Source organism: Sus scrofa, chromosome 13 (assembly GCF_054392235.1).
Source record: "Sus scrofa isolate SSC_HxYL_T2T_F1_AM1 chromosome 13, Sscrofa_HxYL_maternal_Yorkshire_Landrace_v2.0, whole genome shotgun sequence".
NCBI classification, from domain to species: domain Eukaryota; kingdom Metazoa; phylum Chordata; class Mammalia; order Artiodactyla; family Suidae; genus Sus; species Sus scrofa.
This window is the reverse complement of record NC_139395.1, coordinates 43844606-43861039: the sequence shown is the minus strand read 5'-3', so window position 1 is coordinate 43861039 and position 16434 is coordinate 43844606. Positions and strand designations below refer to the sequence as shown.

The following is a 16434-nucleotide window of genomic DNA, read 5'->3' as shown; positions in this document are numbered from 1 at the left end:
TCCAGCTGGCTCCCCCTGCACCCAGACCTCTCACATCGTGCACTGGGGTGTGCAACAGAGGGAAGAGCTGTGACAGGGGAGAAGGGTGAGTCTGAGGTAGGGAACTTGTGCTCCTCAGGGCTGTCGTGTGGATGAATGAAGTCGAGAGTAAAAGCTCTCTGGAAGATTCATGGGCTGTGCCAGTGTCTGTTACCAGGGATAGTGTGAACTTAGGAGGGGGTCGGGAAAACAATCTTGACTCCCAAGCCAGCAGGGAAGAACCTGGAGAGTGTTAGGACCCACGAGTGACTGGGCAGAGGAGGCAAAGGAAAATCCAGCTGCAATACTTTTCCTCAGGACAGGCCAGCAGGTTATCCTAAGTTGTGGAAGGCCCAGTGCAAAACCTTTTTGCGAGGAGCCTGGAGAGGGGCATATAGCAGTCCTGGGATGGGGCACAGTTTGACGGGTGCCTGCAGCCAGGTGGGCAAGTCAAGAACCCAGAGGTCCCAGCAGTCACCCCTCTGTTGCCGTGGCCTCAGCCAGCTGTGTGGGTGGTGAAACAGGCATGGGGAGGCCACATGGCTTTCCCCCAGGACTCTCAGAGGTCGAGTTCTCACCAAGGCGATGTCTTAGTCACTCCAGAGCCCCGCCTCTCCCATCACACCACACTGCTTTCCCACATGGGGACACGTGGAGAGGCTGCAGGGCCCCTGGCTCCCCAGACTTCACACCTTCCATCCTAGTTAGGACATCTGCCTCTTGTCCCAAGATGTTGTTGAGGAGGCCAGGGGCTGGTGGCCTGTCTACCAGAAGTTCTCGACGTTAAGGTGACAGTGCAGAGGAGGGTGACCGAAACTCCCCTGTGAAGCTGGCGTAACCAAGGTAAAAGTCAGCCTTGTCAGCAGAAACCGGGCAGATTTTGTTGTCGGAGGAGCACCAGGTGGTCTGTGCAGCCTGGTACAATAAAGCAGCACTCCCCGTGCATTTAGGCACATTTATGGAGGCCCTGTGGCCCCGCAAGCCCAGCCTGTGCACAGCTGGACCCTGCCACGTGCCTCTGGAAGGCGGAAGCCAGCCTTCTTGCGCCTCATCATCTCAGAGAGAGAGAGAGGTGGCTAATCTTTTGTGTTGCTAGTTCTTGAGAGAAGTAACAATAACTACCACCATTTGAGGGACCCTTCTACCCACAGATGCAAACCGTGTCCAGCGTTTTGTGTGCATCACCTCCAGCCTTCCTCACGCCACCCTGAGAGGTGATACTGTTATGGTCCACGCTTCACGAGAGCGGAAGCGGTTAAGAGATTACCAACTTGTCTTACCAGCTCATGACTCAGGTCTGTCCAAGCCGCAGAACCTCACCATTGAGCCCATTCTGGGCTTCCTCCCTGAGCACTCTCCTTAGCTGTCGGCAGCAGGTTCTTCATGTTTCAGGGAGTGGTTTTTGCAACACATGAGCCCAAAGAGGCCACTTTAAGCCTGTTGGGCAGGTTGCTGGGAATCTAATAAACATATGCACAAACAAGTATTTGACACTTAAAACTCTGCCTCTCCCTGTCACCACATCTCAGAGGTAACAAGTGTACCACTCATGCTAGGGAGGAGATTGGGAGCCACAGTGAAGGAGCTGGGTTGTTATCGTCGGTGTGTTGATAGAGCAGGGCCCTGAGAGTTGACAGTGTTAACTTGTTTCCTATGCTCTGAGCTCACACATGATCACTTAAGATATATTCGGGCATTCAGGAATACCACAGTAAGATAGAATGTGCCTAAGGATAAAAGGCGTTTGGAAGCTTTTTTAAAAGTTTTATTTCTTAGTCGGGAAAGACATATGCTGTTTGATATGCATGCATATTATATATACATTTACATATGATTTGTGTGTGTGAGACATTGAATAATTCAGTTTTTAAACAAGCAACCCACCAAGATTCCATTTCAGAAGTGCTGTGTAGGCTCATGATAGTCCTAAACTCTGGTTTGCACATTTTTCTAGCATTCTGTGGCCCACTGGAATTCCCAGCCGACCCTAATTTTCTTGGTCCATTCACATACCCTGGTGCTACTTCTTCCAGGACTAATCAAAGAGAACATAAAGCATCTATCTGTATAAAAGTCAAACCCCCAAGGCACTGCAGAACCTGAGCTCATTGCTTTTTGGTGCCTGGTGTTGAAGGTCTGAGTCTCAGGGGCTAGCACTTGTCATGACTACTCTGTAATCTCCCTGCCTTCCCAGTTGCCAGAAGGATCTTTTGAACTTGGGAACCCAGAGTGTCATCTGCAGTCAAGACCTTTGTTGGCCATGTCCCCATCTTCAACCCTTGGTCCCAGTCCCTGTGAAGGAGAACCTGGTCACAACGTCATTTCTGGTTTTGGTATTCTCAGGGGAGAGGAAGGAAAGCCCCTGCAGCCTTCAGAATCCCATTTGAGCTTTAGGCCTGGGGTAGAAGAGGAGAGCAGAATCTGTGCTTGCCTAAGAAGAAGCATCCTGCCCCAGCTGTGGCATCAAGGAACTTCTCCAGGAGAACGTGTGTGCTACACGCAAAGCCTTCCTCGTTGCGGCCAGAGGACACAGCCCTGCTCCTGTGAAATCCTGAGCAGCTTCTCCAAGCCCAGCAAAGGCTATAGCTGGAACATGCTGGTGGCCTCCGCATTATGAAAGGCTGAAGCCGTCCTGGACATGTCCTCAGAAGACTTCTGTTGTCTTGAGACATCCAGGTAAGAGAGGCAGCCAATGTCTTTCACAAGTTTCCAGAAGTTCTTCCGAAACTTCAGGCCAACGAAGGCATAGAGCACAGGGTTAAGGCAGGCGCGCAGGTAGGCAATGGCTTCTGTCACCGTGATGGCATAGTAGAAGCTGGTCATGCTGTGGTACTCCCAGTTTGTGCTGCGGATGAGCTTCACAAGGTTGAAGGGCGTCTGGGTCAGCAGGAACACTGCCACGACCAGGAAGATGATCTTCAGAGACTTGTGCTTCTGGAAGCCACGGGCCTGAAGCAGTGTCTTGATGATGACTGAGTAGCAGACAATCATGGCAAGCAGTGGCAGGAAGAACCCCAGTGTCATCTGGGTGGCCAGAACCATGGGGAGGGTTGCGTTATTGTGATAGCCACAGACGAGCCTGTTGTGGTAAAGGACGTTGCCATAGATGATCTGTGGCAAGGAGACTAGCAGGCAAACCATCCAGATGGACAAGCAGATGGCCTTACCCCAGGCCATCCGCTTGGCCTGCTGGTTGTAGGCCTTGGTGGCCCTAACCACTGCAATGAAGCGGTCCATGGTGATGCAGGTGAGGATGAGCATGGACGTGTAGAAGTTCAGGGTGTAGATGCCCAGCAGGACTTTGCACATGATGCTGCCAAAGACCCACTCGTGGATGCCTGCATAGGCCCAGAAAGGCAGAGTACACACAAACACCAGGTCTGCCAAGGGCAGGTTCATCAGGAATACATCCGTCAGGCTCTTCAGCTTCTGGTAGAAGATGTAGATGACTAGCACCAGGGAGTTCCCCACTAGGCCACAGACGAACACCACCACGTACATGCAGGGCAGGAAGAGCTTGCTGAACTGCCGGAAGTCCTGGTGCCCCTGGCTGCTGTCGTTGGAAGCATTGAAGAACGCAGTGTCTCCATCGTCGTACTCAGCCATAGCATCTGTTCTGATGGACCCTGGTAGTCAGACCACAGGAATTACATGCACTGGGGGCTGAGGGTGGCCCCTCCTGTCTTCCCACTCTTCCGTTGCCCACTTTTAGGGGTCAGATAGTCACCTCCTAAACCCACTCACTCCTCTGCTCAGTAACAGATACTGGAGACAGCCAGTTCTGAGGGGAAACTGTTCAGACATGACGGGAGACCTTTCCATAGCCCTGAAATTCCCAGGATCTCACCTATCTGGAAGACAACACATAACTGACCTCATGCGCATTCTATAAAATCCTGTGCTAAATGGTCTTAGAAGCAAAGGTCACCAGGTGGTGAAATGGGGACAGTGTCCTTTTGGAAAAACCTCACTGCTCTTCATTGGGGAGGACCGTCTTCATCTCCCCATCTCTCAGCAGGTTCCCACCCAGCCTGTGCCCCATTTTGTGTAAAGTTGACCCCTGGACTACAAGTTGTGAAAGCTAAGGCTAGTATTCCCTTCCCAGGGGCTCCACCGTCAAGGAGACTCTGGAGACCCAGAGGTGTTAGTGGAGGACAGGACTTTTCTGCCCGAGTGGGCTATTTCCTCTGTCACATCTTGCCCCCAAGGGGAGACAAGGCAGGCAAGAGCCCAGGCTGCCCAGTGCTTTGGTTGAGCAGCTTTCTGACCACGGGCCTGGGCAGTTCGCTTCTCGCCCAACCCCAGCCTTCCCCTTTATCATCTGTCAGTGTATGACATTCCACCCCCAGACTTCTTTGATCTTCAGAAATCTCTTACAAGATGGAGTCCCCCAGAAGGGAACATTGCCTTAGCCTTTATTATCAGCAGGGTAGGGCCCAGGGGTCTGCTTTAACAAATGGAAGACCTGATTGAAATGGGATGTCAGGAGGGTGGGCAGCCACAGTGGGGCCAGTGGCCAGCCTTGCAGTGGGGCTGCTTGTCACAAAGACCAAATAGCTATCTATTGTTTCCAGCCCTTCAAGGTTATCACATCCTTCTGACCCTTCTCTGGGCCCCATGACCCTGCTGGGGACCATGACAGGACACAGGGTACTGTATTCTGTGGTGTGGGAGCAGGGACAGCTGTGGCAGCATCAGCCTTGGGGGGCCAGGTCAGTCCCTGCCACTGGCCATCAGGTGTTCAACACACAGCGGAGTGGCTCTTCCACTGACCGGTGCCACAGCCCACTTGCACCTCAAGGAGATGCTTAAGAAGAGTAGGCATTTGGTTTAGCAAAGTCAGAGTATCAATTGGCCTGACGGGGAGTCTGGTCTCCTCAGAGGCTTTTCTTTCCTCATGCTGTGTCCTTACTGGAAGTGATGTCAGCCCTGGTGCTGCCACCTTGGTCTTTCATGGGATCACAGCACCCTTTCTCTCTAAGAAAGGGCCTTGACCTTGGGCTAAGACTGCTCAGGGAAAAGTCTGTCCTCTGACCACAAAATATTAGGCCAGCTGGTAGGCATCATACTCCACCAACTCTGGGCCACTAGGTCAAGCGGGTCAGAGAGTGATTTGTGTGTGTGTTATTACTACACATGGGGACCAAAACATCTTTCACCATTTCGAATATGAAACAAGTGGTTTTGCTTCCCTTGAAAGTAATGTCAAATCTCCACTATTGTTTAACTTGCTCTTGGCCTTTAAGAAAAAATTCTATTATAGCTGTCACTGCATCCTTATTCTGCCATCGCAATTTGCTCAGAGGGCCCATGCAAATTCGTTTGTAATCATTGATAAACTTAAAGTAGTATTTAACAGATTGGGACTACACAGTTCTGTGCAGATAGAGTCCTAAAAATTACTTAATCTTCTAGAATTATTAAAACTCATTTCTGTATCTTCTATAACCAAAGTCCTATGTTGATTTCTGAAAACTAAAAAATATTATATACAAATTTAGAAATGGTAAGCGTCTGATGTTAAATAAATGAACAAAGTATAATTCAAACATAAACTAGAATATGACTGAAATGTTTAGGAAGTGCTTTTAATGATTTTGGAAAATGCAAACCATTTAAATTGCTCAAAACAATGTAAGTACAAATATGCAAAATAATATTGGCTGTTAGTAATACAATGAATAGGTGACAAAATGAATGTGAAGTTGATCATGATTCTCAACCTTTTTTGATCATAAACCCCTTCGAGAATCTCATAAAAGCTGTAGACTGTTTCCCTCAGTAATAACTACACAGATGCCTGTAATTCTGGGGGTTCATGATCTCTTTAAAATTTCTCTACCATGTGTTCTGCAGACCTCATTTAAGACTCCACAATAAGCTATGTGATTTTGACTATTTTTTTTTAAACATAGAAAAATGACCAGATTTTATTAGCAGTTCGACTCTGGCTGGTAGAATTAGAGATGACTTTTTACCCTTCCTTCTTTATATTTTTCTCTATTTTCTAAAGTTGCTACAGTTGTATATAGACTTATATAGAGAAAAGAAGGTAAACCATAATCTAAGATACTAGCCTATCTTATAAAATGGAAAAGAAACTAAAGGAAACCAGAGAGAGACATTAGTAAACAAACTCAGTGACTAGACTCTCCTTATTCCCTGGGGAGAGTCTGATTATATCATTGTCAGTATCCATTTACAAGCCCTGTGTGCCCAGAACCAGGGTAAATCATAATTCTCTCATCTAATCCTCCGGGCAGCAAATGGCGGAGATGGAGTTTGAACCAAGGGCAGTTGAGCTTGAGAGCCTGGGCATTTCACATGGTACTGCACTGCAGGCAGGACTCTGAGAACTCCAGAAACCTGGCGGTAGCCCCTGTCTTTAAACTTTAAAGAAGACAAATGACTCACCAGTAGAGGTGCTCTGTCAGTGGGTTCCAGAGATAAGGTTGCTCACAGCAGTGAGGTCTGCTTCTCCCTCTCTGTGATGTGGTCTGTGTTTCCGTTGAGTAATTTTTAAGAGCCCTCGGTTGGTGATTATATGACACTTAGCCCTTCCCCATTTTGCAAATCAGAATACACATGACCAGCCTGCACTCATGTAATGTGGGGGTCAGAGACAAGAAGCAGTAGCTCTGATGCTGCACACCCCCTGAAGCCTGGCTAGGGACGTACTCTTTTGCCAGGACCTGAGAGGGTTTTAATTTGTAAACCAAAGAGGAGCAATAAGCAGCTCTGGCAGTGACAATCCACTGAAGATGGTAGCATTTGTGCCCTAAAATTAGTTCATTCACCAGTTGTACATATCTTTGGAGCAGTTTGGGTCTGGACCAATGCAAAGCCAATGCTGTGGCCTGGGTTCTGTGTATGCATGTAGCTCCAGTGCACATGACAGCCCTGATCCTCAGAGCAGTCCTGCAAGTAGGTATTAGCCCATTTTATAGATGAGAATGTGGAGGACGTAGCCAAAGAACAGTCCTATGGACTCACAGCTAATAACTAATAGCCACTTCCAGCACACAAACTCAGATCTATGACCTTGCCAGACCAGTGGATCAGATGGCTTGTGAATGATGGGTCTGCCAGAGAGCATGATGCAGACCTGCCTCCTGAAACCACACCACTCAGGCAGTGCTTACTACCCTACTTGTCCTGGGTAGAATCAGCAGTGAACAGCCTGAACCAGATACTGAAAGTCAAGGCACCCATCCTTCTGAAAGAAATCTTTTGAGACAAGACATCCTTTCAGAATGAGCCAGCCTGACATTTTGGAATCTTTAAGCTTTGAGAGATGAGTTTTTCCCAGGGACAAGCCAACTCTGTCATTTAGGATCAGTTCACAGGGTGATGTTAGAAGGGCCTGAATCCTGTCACTCATTCGCTGTGGGGAGAATCAGGCCTCAAGCCCAGTGCCCGCCGTGACTGTGATGGAGCGCATGCTTGGGTGGGAGAGGTGATGTCTGTATTAGAGAGAACATGACCACGTTTGTCACAACCATTCTCCAATAGAAAGTTCTCTAGTGGAAAACTTTGGAGCCCTTCACAATTTGGGGGCCAGAATTTTATTTCAACCAATTTATAAAGTGCCTTTTGTTATCTTCCAGGTCGTAATGCTCACTGCTTTTCTTTGAAAGGAAACTTCTTGTGGGAAAGTACCTAGTCATACTTCTTGGGTTTTTCCCAGAGTATTCAAATATTTCTTAAACAGAATCAAAAGGCCGTGGCAGCCGTACCCCCTGAAGGCTTCTGTCTGAAGTCAGGCCATGTTGACCTGCTCCCTTTTTCTGAACACCTGCCACTCTCTAGACAGGGCCCTGGTGAGGAAGGTGTTCCAGGACTCAGGGATGAGGCAGTTGCTCCTGGGAGAAGAGTATCTTGTCAGGTAGTGGTTGTGGCTGGAGCTGTGGAGGATGAGTGGAAAGAACCTCACAAAAGCAGACTAACCAGAGGGCAGCAGGGAAAGGCATGGCCTGCTCATCAGTGCCTTGGGGCCAGTCCTGAAGGATAGGCATGTGGGTTTGCATGTTTTGGTCAAGCTGTAGTTATTAGGTAATAAGCAGTCAAAACCAGAAGCCCTCTTCACTTGGTTTTTAGGCAGAAAGGAAGCCTAAAAATTTACTTTTTTTTTTCTTTGTTAAAAAAAATTTTTTATTAATGTGTAGTTGATTTACAGTATTGTGTCAATTTCTGCTATATAGCATAGTGTCACAGTCATACATATATATACATTCTTTTACTCATATTATCTTCCATCATGTTCTATCACATGAGATTGGATATAGTTCCCTGTGCTATATAGTAGGACCTCATTGCTTATCCACTCTAAATGTAATAGTTTGCATCTGCTACCCCCAAACTTGCCCATCCCACTCCCTCCCCTCACCATCCACCTTGGCAACCACAAATCTGTTTTCTATGTCTGTGAGTTTCTGTTCTGTAGATAGGTTCATTTGTGCCATATTTTAGATTCCACATATAAGTGATATCATATGGTATTTGTCTTACTCTGACTTCACTTACTATGAGAATCTCTGGTTGCATCCATGTTGCTACAAATGGTTCTTTTTTATGGCTGAGTAGTATTCCATTGTGTATATGTACCACATTGTCTTAATCTATTCATCTGTCATTGGACATTTAGATTGTTTCCATATCTTGGCTCTTGCGAATAGTGCTGCTATGAACATACAGGTGCATGTATCTTTTTGAATTGCAGTTTCGTCTGGATATATGCCCAGGAGTGGGATTGCTGGATCATATGGTAGTTCTTATTAGTTTTCTGAGGAACCTCCATACTGTTTTCCATGCCAGTTTACATTCCCACCAGCAGTGTAAGTGGGTTTACTTTTTTCCACACCCTTTCCAGCATTTGTTATTTGTAGACCTATTAATGATGGTCATTCTGACCAGTGTGAAGTGGTACCTCATTGTAGTTTTGATTTGCATTTCTCTGATAATTAGTGATGTTGAGCATCTTTTCAAGTGCTTGCTGGCCATCTGTATGTCTTCTTTGGAGAAATGTCTATGAAGGTCTTCTGCCCATTTTTCTTTTATTAATTAATTAATTAATTTGGTCTTTTTTAGGGCTGCACCCACAGCATATGGAAGTTCCCAGGCTAGGGGTCCAATCGGAGCTGTAGCCACTGGCCTACACCACAACCACAACCACAGCAACATGGGATCTGAGCTGTGTCTTTGACCTACACCACAGCCCATGGCAATGCCGGATCCTTAACCCACTGAGTGAGGCCAGGGACTGAACCCTCATCCTCATGGATGCTAGTTGGGTTCACTAACTGCCGAGCCACAATGGGAACTCCCTGCATTATTCCATTGGGTTGTTTGTTGTTGTCGTTGTTGAGTTATATGAGTTGTTTGTTTATTTTGGAGATTAAGCCCTTGTTAGTAACATGGTTTGCAAATATTTTCTCCCATTCTGTAGGTTGCCTATTTTTTTTTTTTAGTGTTTCCTTTGCTGTGCAAAAACTTTTAAGTTTGATAAAGTCCCATTGGTTTATTTTTGTTTTTATTTTTCTTGCCTTGGGAGATTGACCTAAGAAAACATTTATATCATTGATGTCAGAGAATGATTTGCCTGTGTTCTCTTCTAGGAGTTTTTTTTTTTTTTTTTTTTTGTCTTTTTTTTTGCCTTTTCTTGGGCCGCTCCTGCGGCATATGGAGATTCCCAGGCTAGGGGTCCAATCGGAGCTATAGCCGCTGGCCTACGCCAGAGCCACAGCAGCGCAGGATCCGAGCCGCGTCTGCGACCTACACCACAGCTCACGGCAACGCCGGATCATTAACCCACTGAGCAAGGGCAGGGATCGAACCCGCAACCTCATGGTTCCTAGTCGGATTCGTTAACCACTGCGCCACCACGGGAACTCCTAGGAGTTTTTTTTTATGGTATCTTGTCTTATGTTTAAGTCTGTAAGCTATTTTGAGTTTATGTTTATGCATGGGGTGAGAGTGTTTTCTGGTTTCATTGATTTGCATGCAACTGTCCAGTTTTCCTAGCACCACTTTTGAAAAGACTGTCTTTTTCCCATTTTATATTCTTGTGTCCTTTGTCAAAGATTAATCATCTATAGTTATCTGGATTTATTTCTGGGCTCTCTATTCTGTTCCATTGATCTGTATGTTTTTATACCAGTACCCCACTGTCCTGATTACTGTAGCTTTGTAATATCATCTGAAGTCTAGGAGAGCTATACCTCCTGTTTTGTTTTGGTTTTTTTAATTTTTTTTTTTTGCCTTTTTTTTTATGGCCGCACCCACAGCATATGGAGGTTCCCAGGCTAGGGGTCCAGTTGGAGCCACAGTTGCTGACCTACACCAGAGCCACAGCAACACAGCATCCAAGCCACATCTGCGACCTACACCACAGCTCTTGGCAACCCCAGATCCTTAACCCACTGAGTGAGGCCAGGGATTGAACCCACAGCCTCATAGTTCCTAGTTGGATTTGTTTCTGCTCTGCCACTACAGGAACTCCTATACATCCTGCTTTGTTTTTTGTTTTTCCTCAGGATTGCTTTGGCAATTCTGAGTCTTTTATGGTTCCATATAAATTTTTGGATTATTTGCTCTAGTTCTGTGGAAAATGTCACGGGTAATTTGATAGGAATCACTAAATCTACAGATTGCTTTGGGAAGATGGCCATTTTAACAGTATTAATTCTTCCAATCCAGGAGCATGGGATATCTTTCCATTTCTTTGAATTCTCTTTAATTTCCTTGATTAATGTTTTATAGTTCTAAGTGTATAAGTCAGCTCCATGGTTAGGTTTATTTCCTAGGAATTTAATTTTTGGGGGTGCAATTTTAAAAGGTATTATTTTATGTACCTTTTCTAATATTTCATTGTTAGTGTATGAAATGCAACGGATTTCTGAATGTTAATCTTGTATCCTGCTACTTTCAATTCATTTTGAATAGTTTTTGTGTGGAGTCCTTATATTTTCTCTAATGGTATCATGTCATTTGCATATAGAGACAGTTTTATCTCTTCTCTTCCAATTTGGATAACTTTTATTTCTTTTGTTTGTTTGATTGCTGTGTCTAGGACTTCAAATACTATGTTGAATAAAAGTAGTGAGAGTGGGCATCCTTGACTTGTTCCAGATTTTAGTGGGAAGGCTTTCAGCTTTTCTCCATTGAGTATTATATTGGCTGTGGGTTTGTCATAAATGGCTTTTTATTATGTTAAGATGTATTGCCTCTATACCCACCTTGGTAAGAGTTTTTATCATGAATGGATGTTGGATTTTGTCAGATGCTTTTTATGCATCTCTTGAGATGATCATGTGGCTTTTTACTTTTCTTATATTAATGTGGTGTATGACACTGATTGATTTGCATATGCTGAACCATCCTTGTAAACTTGGGATGAATCCCACTTGGTTGTGGTGTATGGTCTTTTTTATGTATTGTTGGATTTGGTTGGCTAAAATTTTGTTGAGAATTTTTGTGTCTGTATTCATCAAAGATATTGGCCTATAATTTTTTTTTTTTTTTTTTTGGTGGTATCTTTGATTTTGGTATTAGGGTGATGGTGGCTTCATAGAATGTCTTTGGAAGTGTTCCTTCTTCAGTCTCTTGGAAAAGTTTAAGAAGGATGGGTATTAATTCTTCCTTGTGTGTTTGGAAGAATTTGCCTGTGAAGCTCTCTGGTCCTGGACTTTTGTTTATAGGGTTTGTTTTTATTACATATTCAATTTCATTTCTAATGATTCTTCCATTCAAATGATCTATTTCTTCTTGACTCAGTTTTGGTGGGTTATATGTCGCCTGAAAATTGTCCATTTCTTCTAGGTTGTTAGATTTGTTGGCATATCATTGTTCATAGTGTTCTCTTATGGATTTTTGTATTTTTGCAGAATCCATTGGGATTTATCCTTTTTCATTTCTTATTTTGTTTATTTGGGTTCTTTCTCCTTTCTTGGTGAGTCTGGCCAGAAGTTTGTCAAATTTTTTTACCCTTTCATAGAATCAGCTCTTGGTTTCATTGATTTTTTTTTCCTATTTTTTTAAATCTTTTTTTAATTGACTTCCTCTCTGATCTTTATGATTTCCTTCCTTCTGATGACTTTAAGTTTTGGTTGTTCTTTTTTTTTTTTTTTTTTTTTTTTTTTTAGGGCCACACCTAAAGCATGTGGAGGTTCCCATGCTAGGGGTCGAATTGGAGCTACAGCTGGCCATGGCCACAGTAACACAGGATCTGAGCCGCACCACAGGATCACAGCCTACACCATAGCTCATGGCAACACTGAATTCTTAACCCACTGAGCGAGGCCAGGGTTTGAACCTGCGTCCTCATGAATGCTAGTCAGATTTGTTTCCACTAAGGCACAATGGGAACTCCTTGTTTGTTCTTTTTCCAGTTCTTTTAGATGGTAGATTAAGTTATTGATTGATATTTTTCTTGTTTTTTTGAGGAAGGCCTGTATCACTATGAACTTCCCTCTAAGAACTGCTTTTGTGGCATCCCATAGATTTTGGATGGTTGTGTTTTCATTGTCATTTGTCTCAAAGTAGTTTTTGTTTGTTTGTTTGTTTGTCTTTTTAGGGCTACACCTGCAGCATATGGAGGTTCCCAGGCTAGGAGTCGGAATTAGACCTGTAGCCGCTGGCCTACACCACAGCCAAAGCAATGCCAGATCTGAGCCACATCTGCAACCTACACTATAGCTCATGGCAATGCCAGATCCTTAACCGACTGAGTGAGGCCAGGGATTGAACCTGCATCCTCATGGATTCAAGTCAGATTCATTTCTGCTGAGCCACGATGGGAACTCCTCAAGGTATTTTTTAATTTCCTTTTTGATTTCTTTGTTGACCCATTGGTTTGTTTATATAATATGTTGTTGAGTCTCCATGTAGCGAGTTTTTTTCTCATTTCTTTTCCTTTAGTTGATTTCTAATTTCTTGCCATTGTGGTCAGAGAGGATGCTTGAAATAATCTCTATACACTTAAATTTTTGAGGTTAGTTTTGTGCCCTAGTATGTGGTCAATCCTGGAGAATGTTCCATGTGCACTTGAAAAGAATGTATATTCTGGTTTTTTGAATGCAATGTCCTGAAAATGTCAGTTGGGTCTAAATATTCTATTGTGTCATTTAGGATCTCTATTGCCTTGTTGTTTCTATGTCTAGAGGATCTGTGCATTGATGTGAGCAGTGTTAAAGTCTCCTAATATTATTGTATTCCCATCAATGTCTCCTTTTATGCTTATTAGTTTTTGTTGTATTTGTGTGCTCCTGTATTAGGGCCATATATATTGATGAGTGTAATATCCTCTTCTTGAATTGATCCTTTTATCATTAAATAGTGCCCTCATTTATCTTTCTTTATGGCCTTTGTTTTAAAGTCTATTTTGTATGATGTGATTGCAGCTATTGCTTTCCTGTCATATCCATCCACATGAAATATCTTTTTCCATCCCCTCACTTTGAATTTAAATGTGTCCTTTGCCCTAAGGTGAGTCTCTTGTACGCAGCATACTGTAGGCTCTTGTTTTTTTATCCAATCTGCCATTCTATGTTTTTCGTTTGTTTGTTTTGTTTTTGTTTTTGTTTTTTTGTCTTTTTGCCTTTTCTAGGGCTGCTCCTGAGGCATATGGAGGTTCCCAGGCTAGGGGTCTAATCAGAGCTGTATCTCCTGGCCTATACCAGAGCCACAGCAATGCAGGATCTGAGCCGCATCTGTGACCTACACCACAGCTCATGGCAATGCCAGATCCTTAACCCACTGAGCAAGGCCAGGTATCAAACCCGAAATCTCATGGTTCCTAGTCAGATTCGTTAACCACTGAGCCACAGCGGGAACTCCCACTCTATGTTTTTTGATTGAAGCATTCAGTCCATTGACATTTAACATAATTTTGATAAATATGTATTTATTGCCATTTTAAACCTTGTTTTCCAGTTGATTCTATGTTTCTCCTTTGTTCCTTTTCCTTTTTTGGTTGGATGATTTCCTTATATTTGATATTTATGTCCTCTTCTTTTTAATTTTTGGGAATGTAATGTTTGGTTTTGATTTATGGTTGTCCTGTTTTTCAAGTATGTTAACCCCTTCCTATATCTGCTTGCTTTAGCCTGGTAGTCATATAGGCTTAAAAAAAAAAAAAAAAAAAAAAGAGTATGGAGTTTCTTGCTGTCCTTCCCCACAATTTATGATTTCGATGTCCTTTTTTACATCTTCATATTTATCCTTTTGCTGTTCCCTGTGTTTATCATCGCTTTTACAAATAGTTTTTTTTTCCTTTTTTGATCTGTACACTGGCTTATTTAAGTAATTATTTTCCAGTTGTGATTTTCTCCATTCTATATCTTCTTACTTCTCTCCCATGTAGAGGAGACCTTTCAATATTTCTTTTAGAATGGGTTGAGTATTGCTATACTCTTAGTTTTTGTTTGTTGGAGAAATTCTTTATTTTTCCTTATATTTTAAATGGTAATCTTGTTGAGTAGAGTATTCTAGGCTGCAAATTTTCCCCTTTTAGAAGTTCGAATATATCTTGTTGCTCTCCTCTGACCTATGGTGTTTCTGTTGAGAAATCAGCTGATAGCCTTATGGGGGTTCCTCTCCTTATCTTTATCTTTTGCCAATTTTATTATAATATGTCTTGGTGTAGGTCTGTTTGGGTTCAGCTTGTTTGGGGCCCTCTGTACTTCTTGTATCTTAATACTGGTTTCCTTTAGATCTGGAATGTTTTCAGCCATAATTTCTTCAAATATATTTTCAACCCCCTTTTCTTTTTCTTCTTTTTTTGGAATCATTATGCAAAGATTGGCCCACTTTATATTATCTCATAGATGTCATGTATAGCTTTCATATTTTTTTATTTGGTTTTCTCTCTGCTGTCCTGATTGGGTGATTTCCATTATTCTATCTTCCAAGTCACTTATTTGTTCCTCTGCATTATTCATTCTTCTTTTCAATGCCTGTAACTCAGCTTTCATCTCCACAAATGAATATTCTAATTTTTCTTGGCTCCTCCTTATGGTTTCTAGTTTCTTTCTAAAGTAATCGGCATTATTATTCATATCCACTCTTAATTCCTTCAGTATATTTACTGTCTCCTTTTTGAACTTGGTGTCTGTTAGACCGCAGAGGTTTATTTCATTGTTTGCTCCTTCAGAGGCATTTGCTTGTTCTTTTAACTGGGGAATGGTTCCTGTGCTTTTTTATTTTGCTTATATTTTTCTTCCTTTGTGAGTTTAGGGAAAACAAATATCTTCTCTAGTCCTGAAGGGCTGTTTATATGTGGAGCATTCCTAGGTAGCTTGTGAGGGTTTACCTTTTTTTTTTTTTTTGGCATGAGGGCTGGTTTTGGTTTGGATGCTTGTTGTCTCTTTCCTCAGTGTGTACAGGCTGTTATCCCCTGATAGAGGGTGTGCTGGTGTATGGCCTGTGCATGCTTCCAGGCAGATGGAGGCAATGGTCATGGCCTGTAGCCACTGCCTGGTTGCTAGACCCTTGATAGTGGTGAGGACCCGAAGGGAGGTGGCTAGCAGGCTGCTCATGGTTTCAGGGCCCTGGGCAGTGGCATTTACCCTCAGGGAGGTAGAAGCAGCTCCCAGAGCCTTTAGCAGCAGCAACAATGGGGCGTGTGTGTTCCTACAGGAAGTGAGGGCAACAGGTGGCACTTGGTTGCAGGGTGACCCTTGAGGTAACTGGGGCCACAGGCTGTGCCTGTTACAGGACCTTTAGTGGTGGGGTCCATGCCCACCTCAGGAGTCTGAGCTGGCTGCAGTAGTTTGCACCCACCCCCACAGCTTGCACAAGAGGCACTCTGATGCCCAAGAGCCTGCGCATGCACAGAAAAAGATGTTCCTATGGCATCCCCCCCCCACCCCACCCCTTCTCTCACCCTCCCCAACAATGGCGCCTTGCTTCTCTAGTGGGCCCAGGCCTCCTTCCACACTCTCTCGGCTGTGATGATCCACTCCCCAGCTTGTGGCAAACAGCTCCCTAGCCCCTCAGGCTGTTTCCAGTAGCCGTTCCTAGTCTTCTCCCTTGCACTGACCTCTGAAGCCTGAGTCCCAGCACCCAGCCCAGTGTCTCAGACCGTGGTGTCCCGGGTAGTGGTAGGTACCGATGGCCTGTGAGGCACTCTCTTTCCGCTTTGCCCTTCTCAGTCTGGTTGCTGCACTTTTCTCCAAGGCTTTGAGTTTCCCCCTGTCCCGGCTGATCTCCCCGTCAGTTAGGTGGCCTTCCAGGTTGTAGATTCCTTTCCTCTTTCACAGCTTCCTCTCAGGAGTGCTGCTCCTGTCCTGATTCCTTTTTTTCTCTTCTCTCTCTCTCTTTTTTTCCTTTTGTTCTACCCAGTTATGTGGAGGGTTTCTTGCCCTTTTTGGAAGTCTGAGGTCTCCTGCCAACTTTCAGTAGATGTTCCGTGAGAATTGT

At 44.1% G+C, this 16434-nt stretch overlaps 2 protein-coding genes and 1 long non-coding RNA gene across 9 annotated transcripts in view; 2 read left to right on the top strand and 1 right to left on the bottom strand.

Annotated features, from left to right (window-relative positions):
- Positions 1 to 16434, top strand: part of FYCO1 (FYVE and coiled-coil domain autophagy adaptor 1) — a 79770-nt gene that overhangs the window by 44318 nt on the left and 19018 nt on the right. For 2 of the 7 annotated variants that reach the window (XR_014822215.1, XR_014822214.1), the window contains one exon: positions 2362 to 2694. The exons of the other annotated variants lie outside the window; for them this stretch is intronic. The gene's annotated coding sequence lies outside the window, so the exon portion shown is untranslated. The remainder of the gene's footprint in view (positions 1 to 2361; positions 2695 to 16434) is intronic. 7 annotated transcript variants of the gene reach the window in all.
- Positions 1766 to 6532, bottom strand: CXCR6 (C-X-C motif chemokine receptor 6). Its single transcript, NM_001001623.1, is given in 2 exon segments — positions 1766 to 3644; positions 6433 to 6532. A coding segment is annotated over 1 exon segment (1026 nt). The 5' UTR covers positions 3625 to 3644; positions 6433 to 6532; the 3' UTR covers positions 1766 to 2598.
- Positions 10312 to 13752, top strand: LOC146397292 (uncharacterized). Its single transcript, XR_014822956.1, has 2 exons — positions 10312 to 13500; positions 13658 to 13752. It is a non-coding gene; the product is annotated as an uncharacterized LOC146397292 (long non-coding RNA).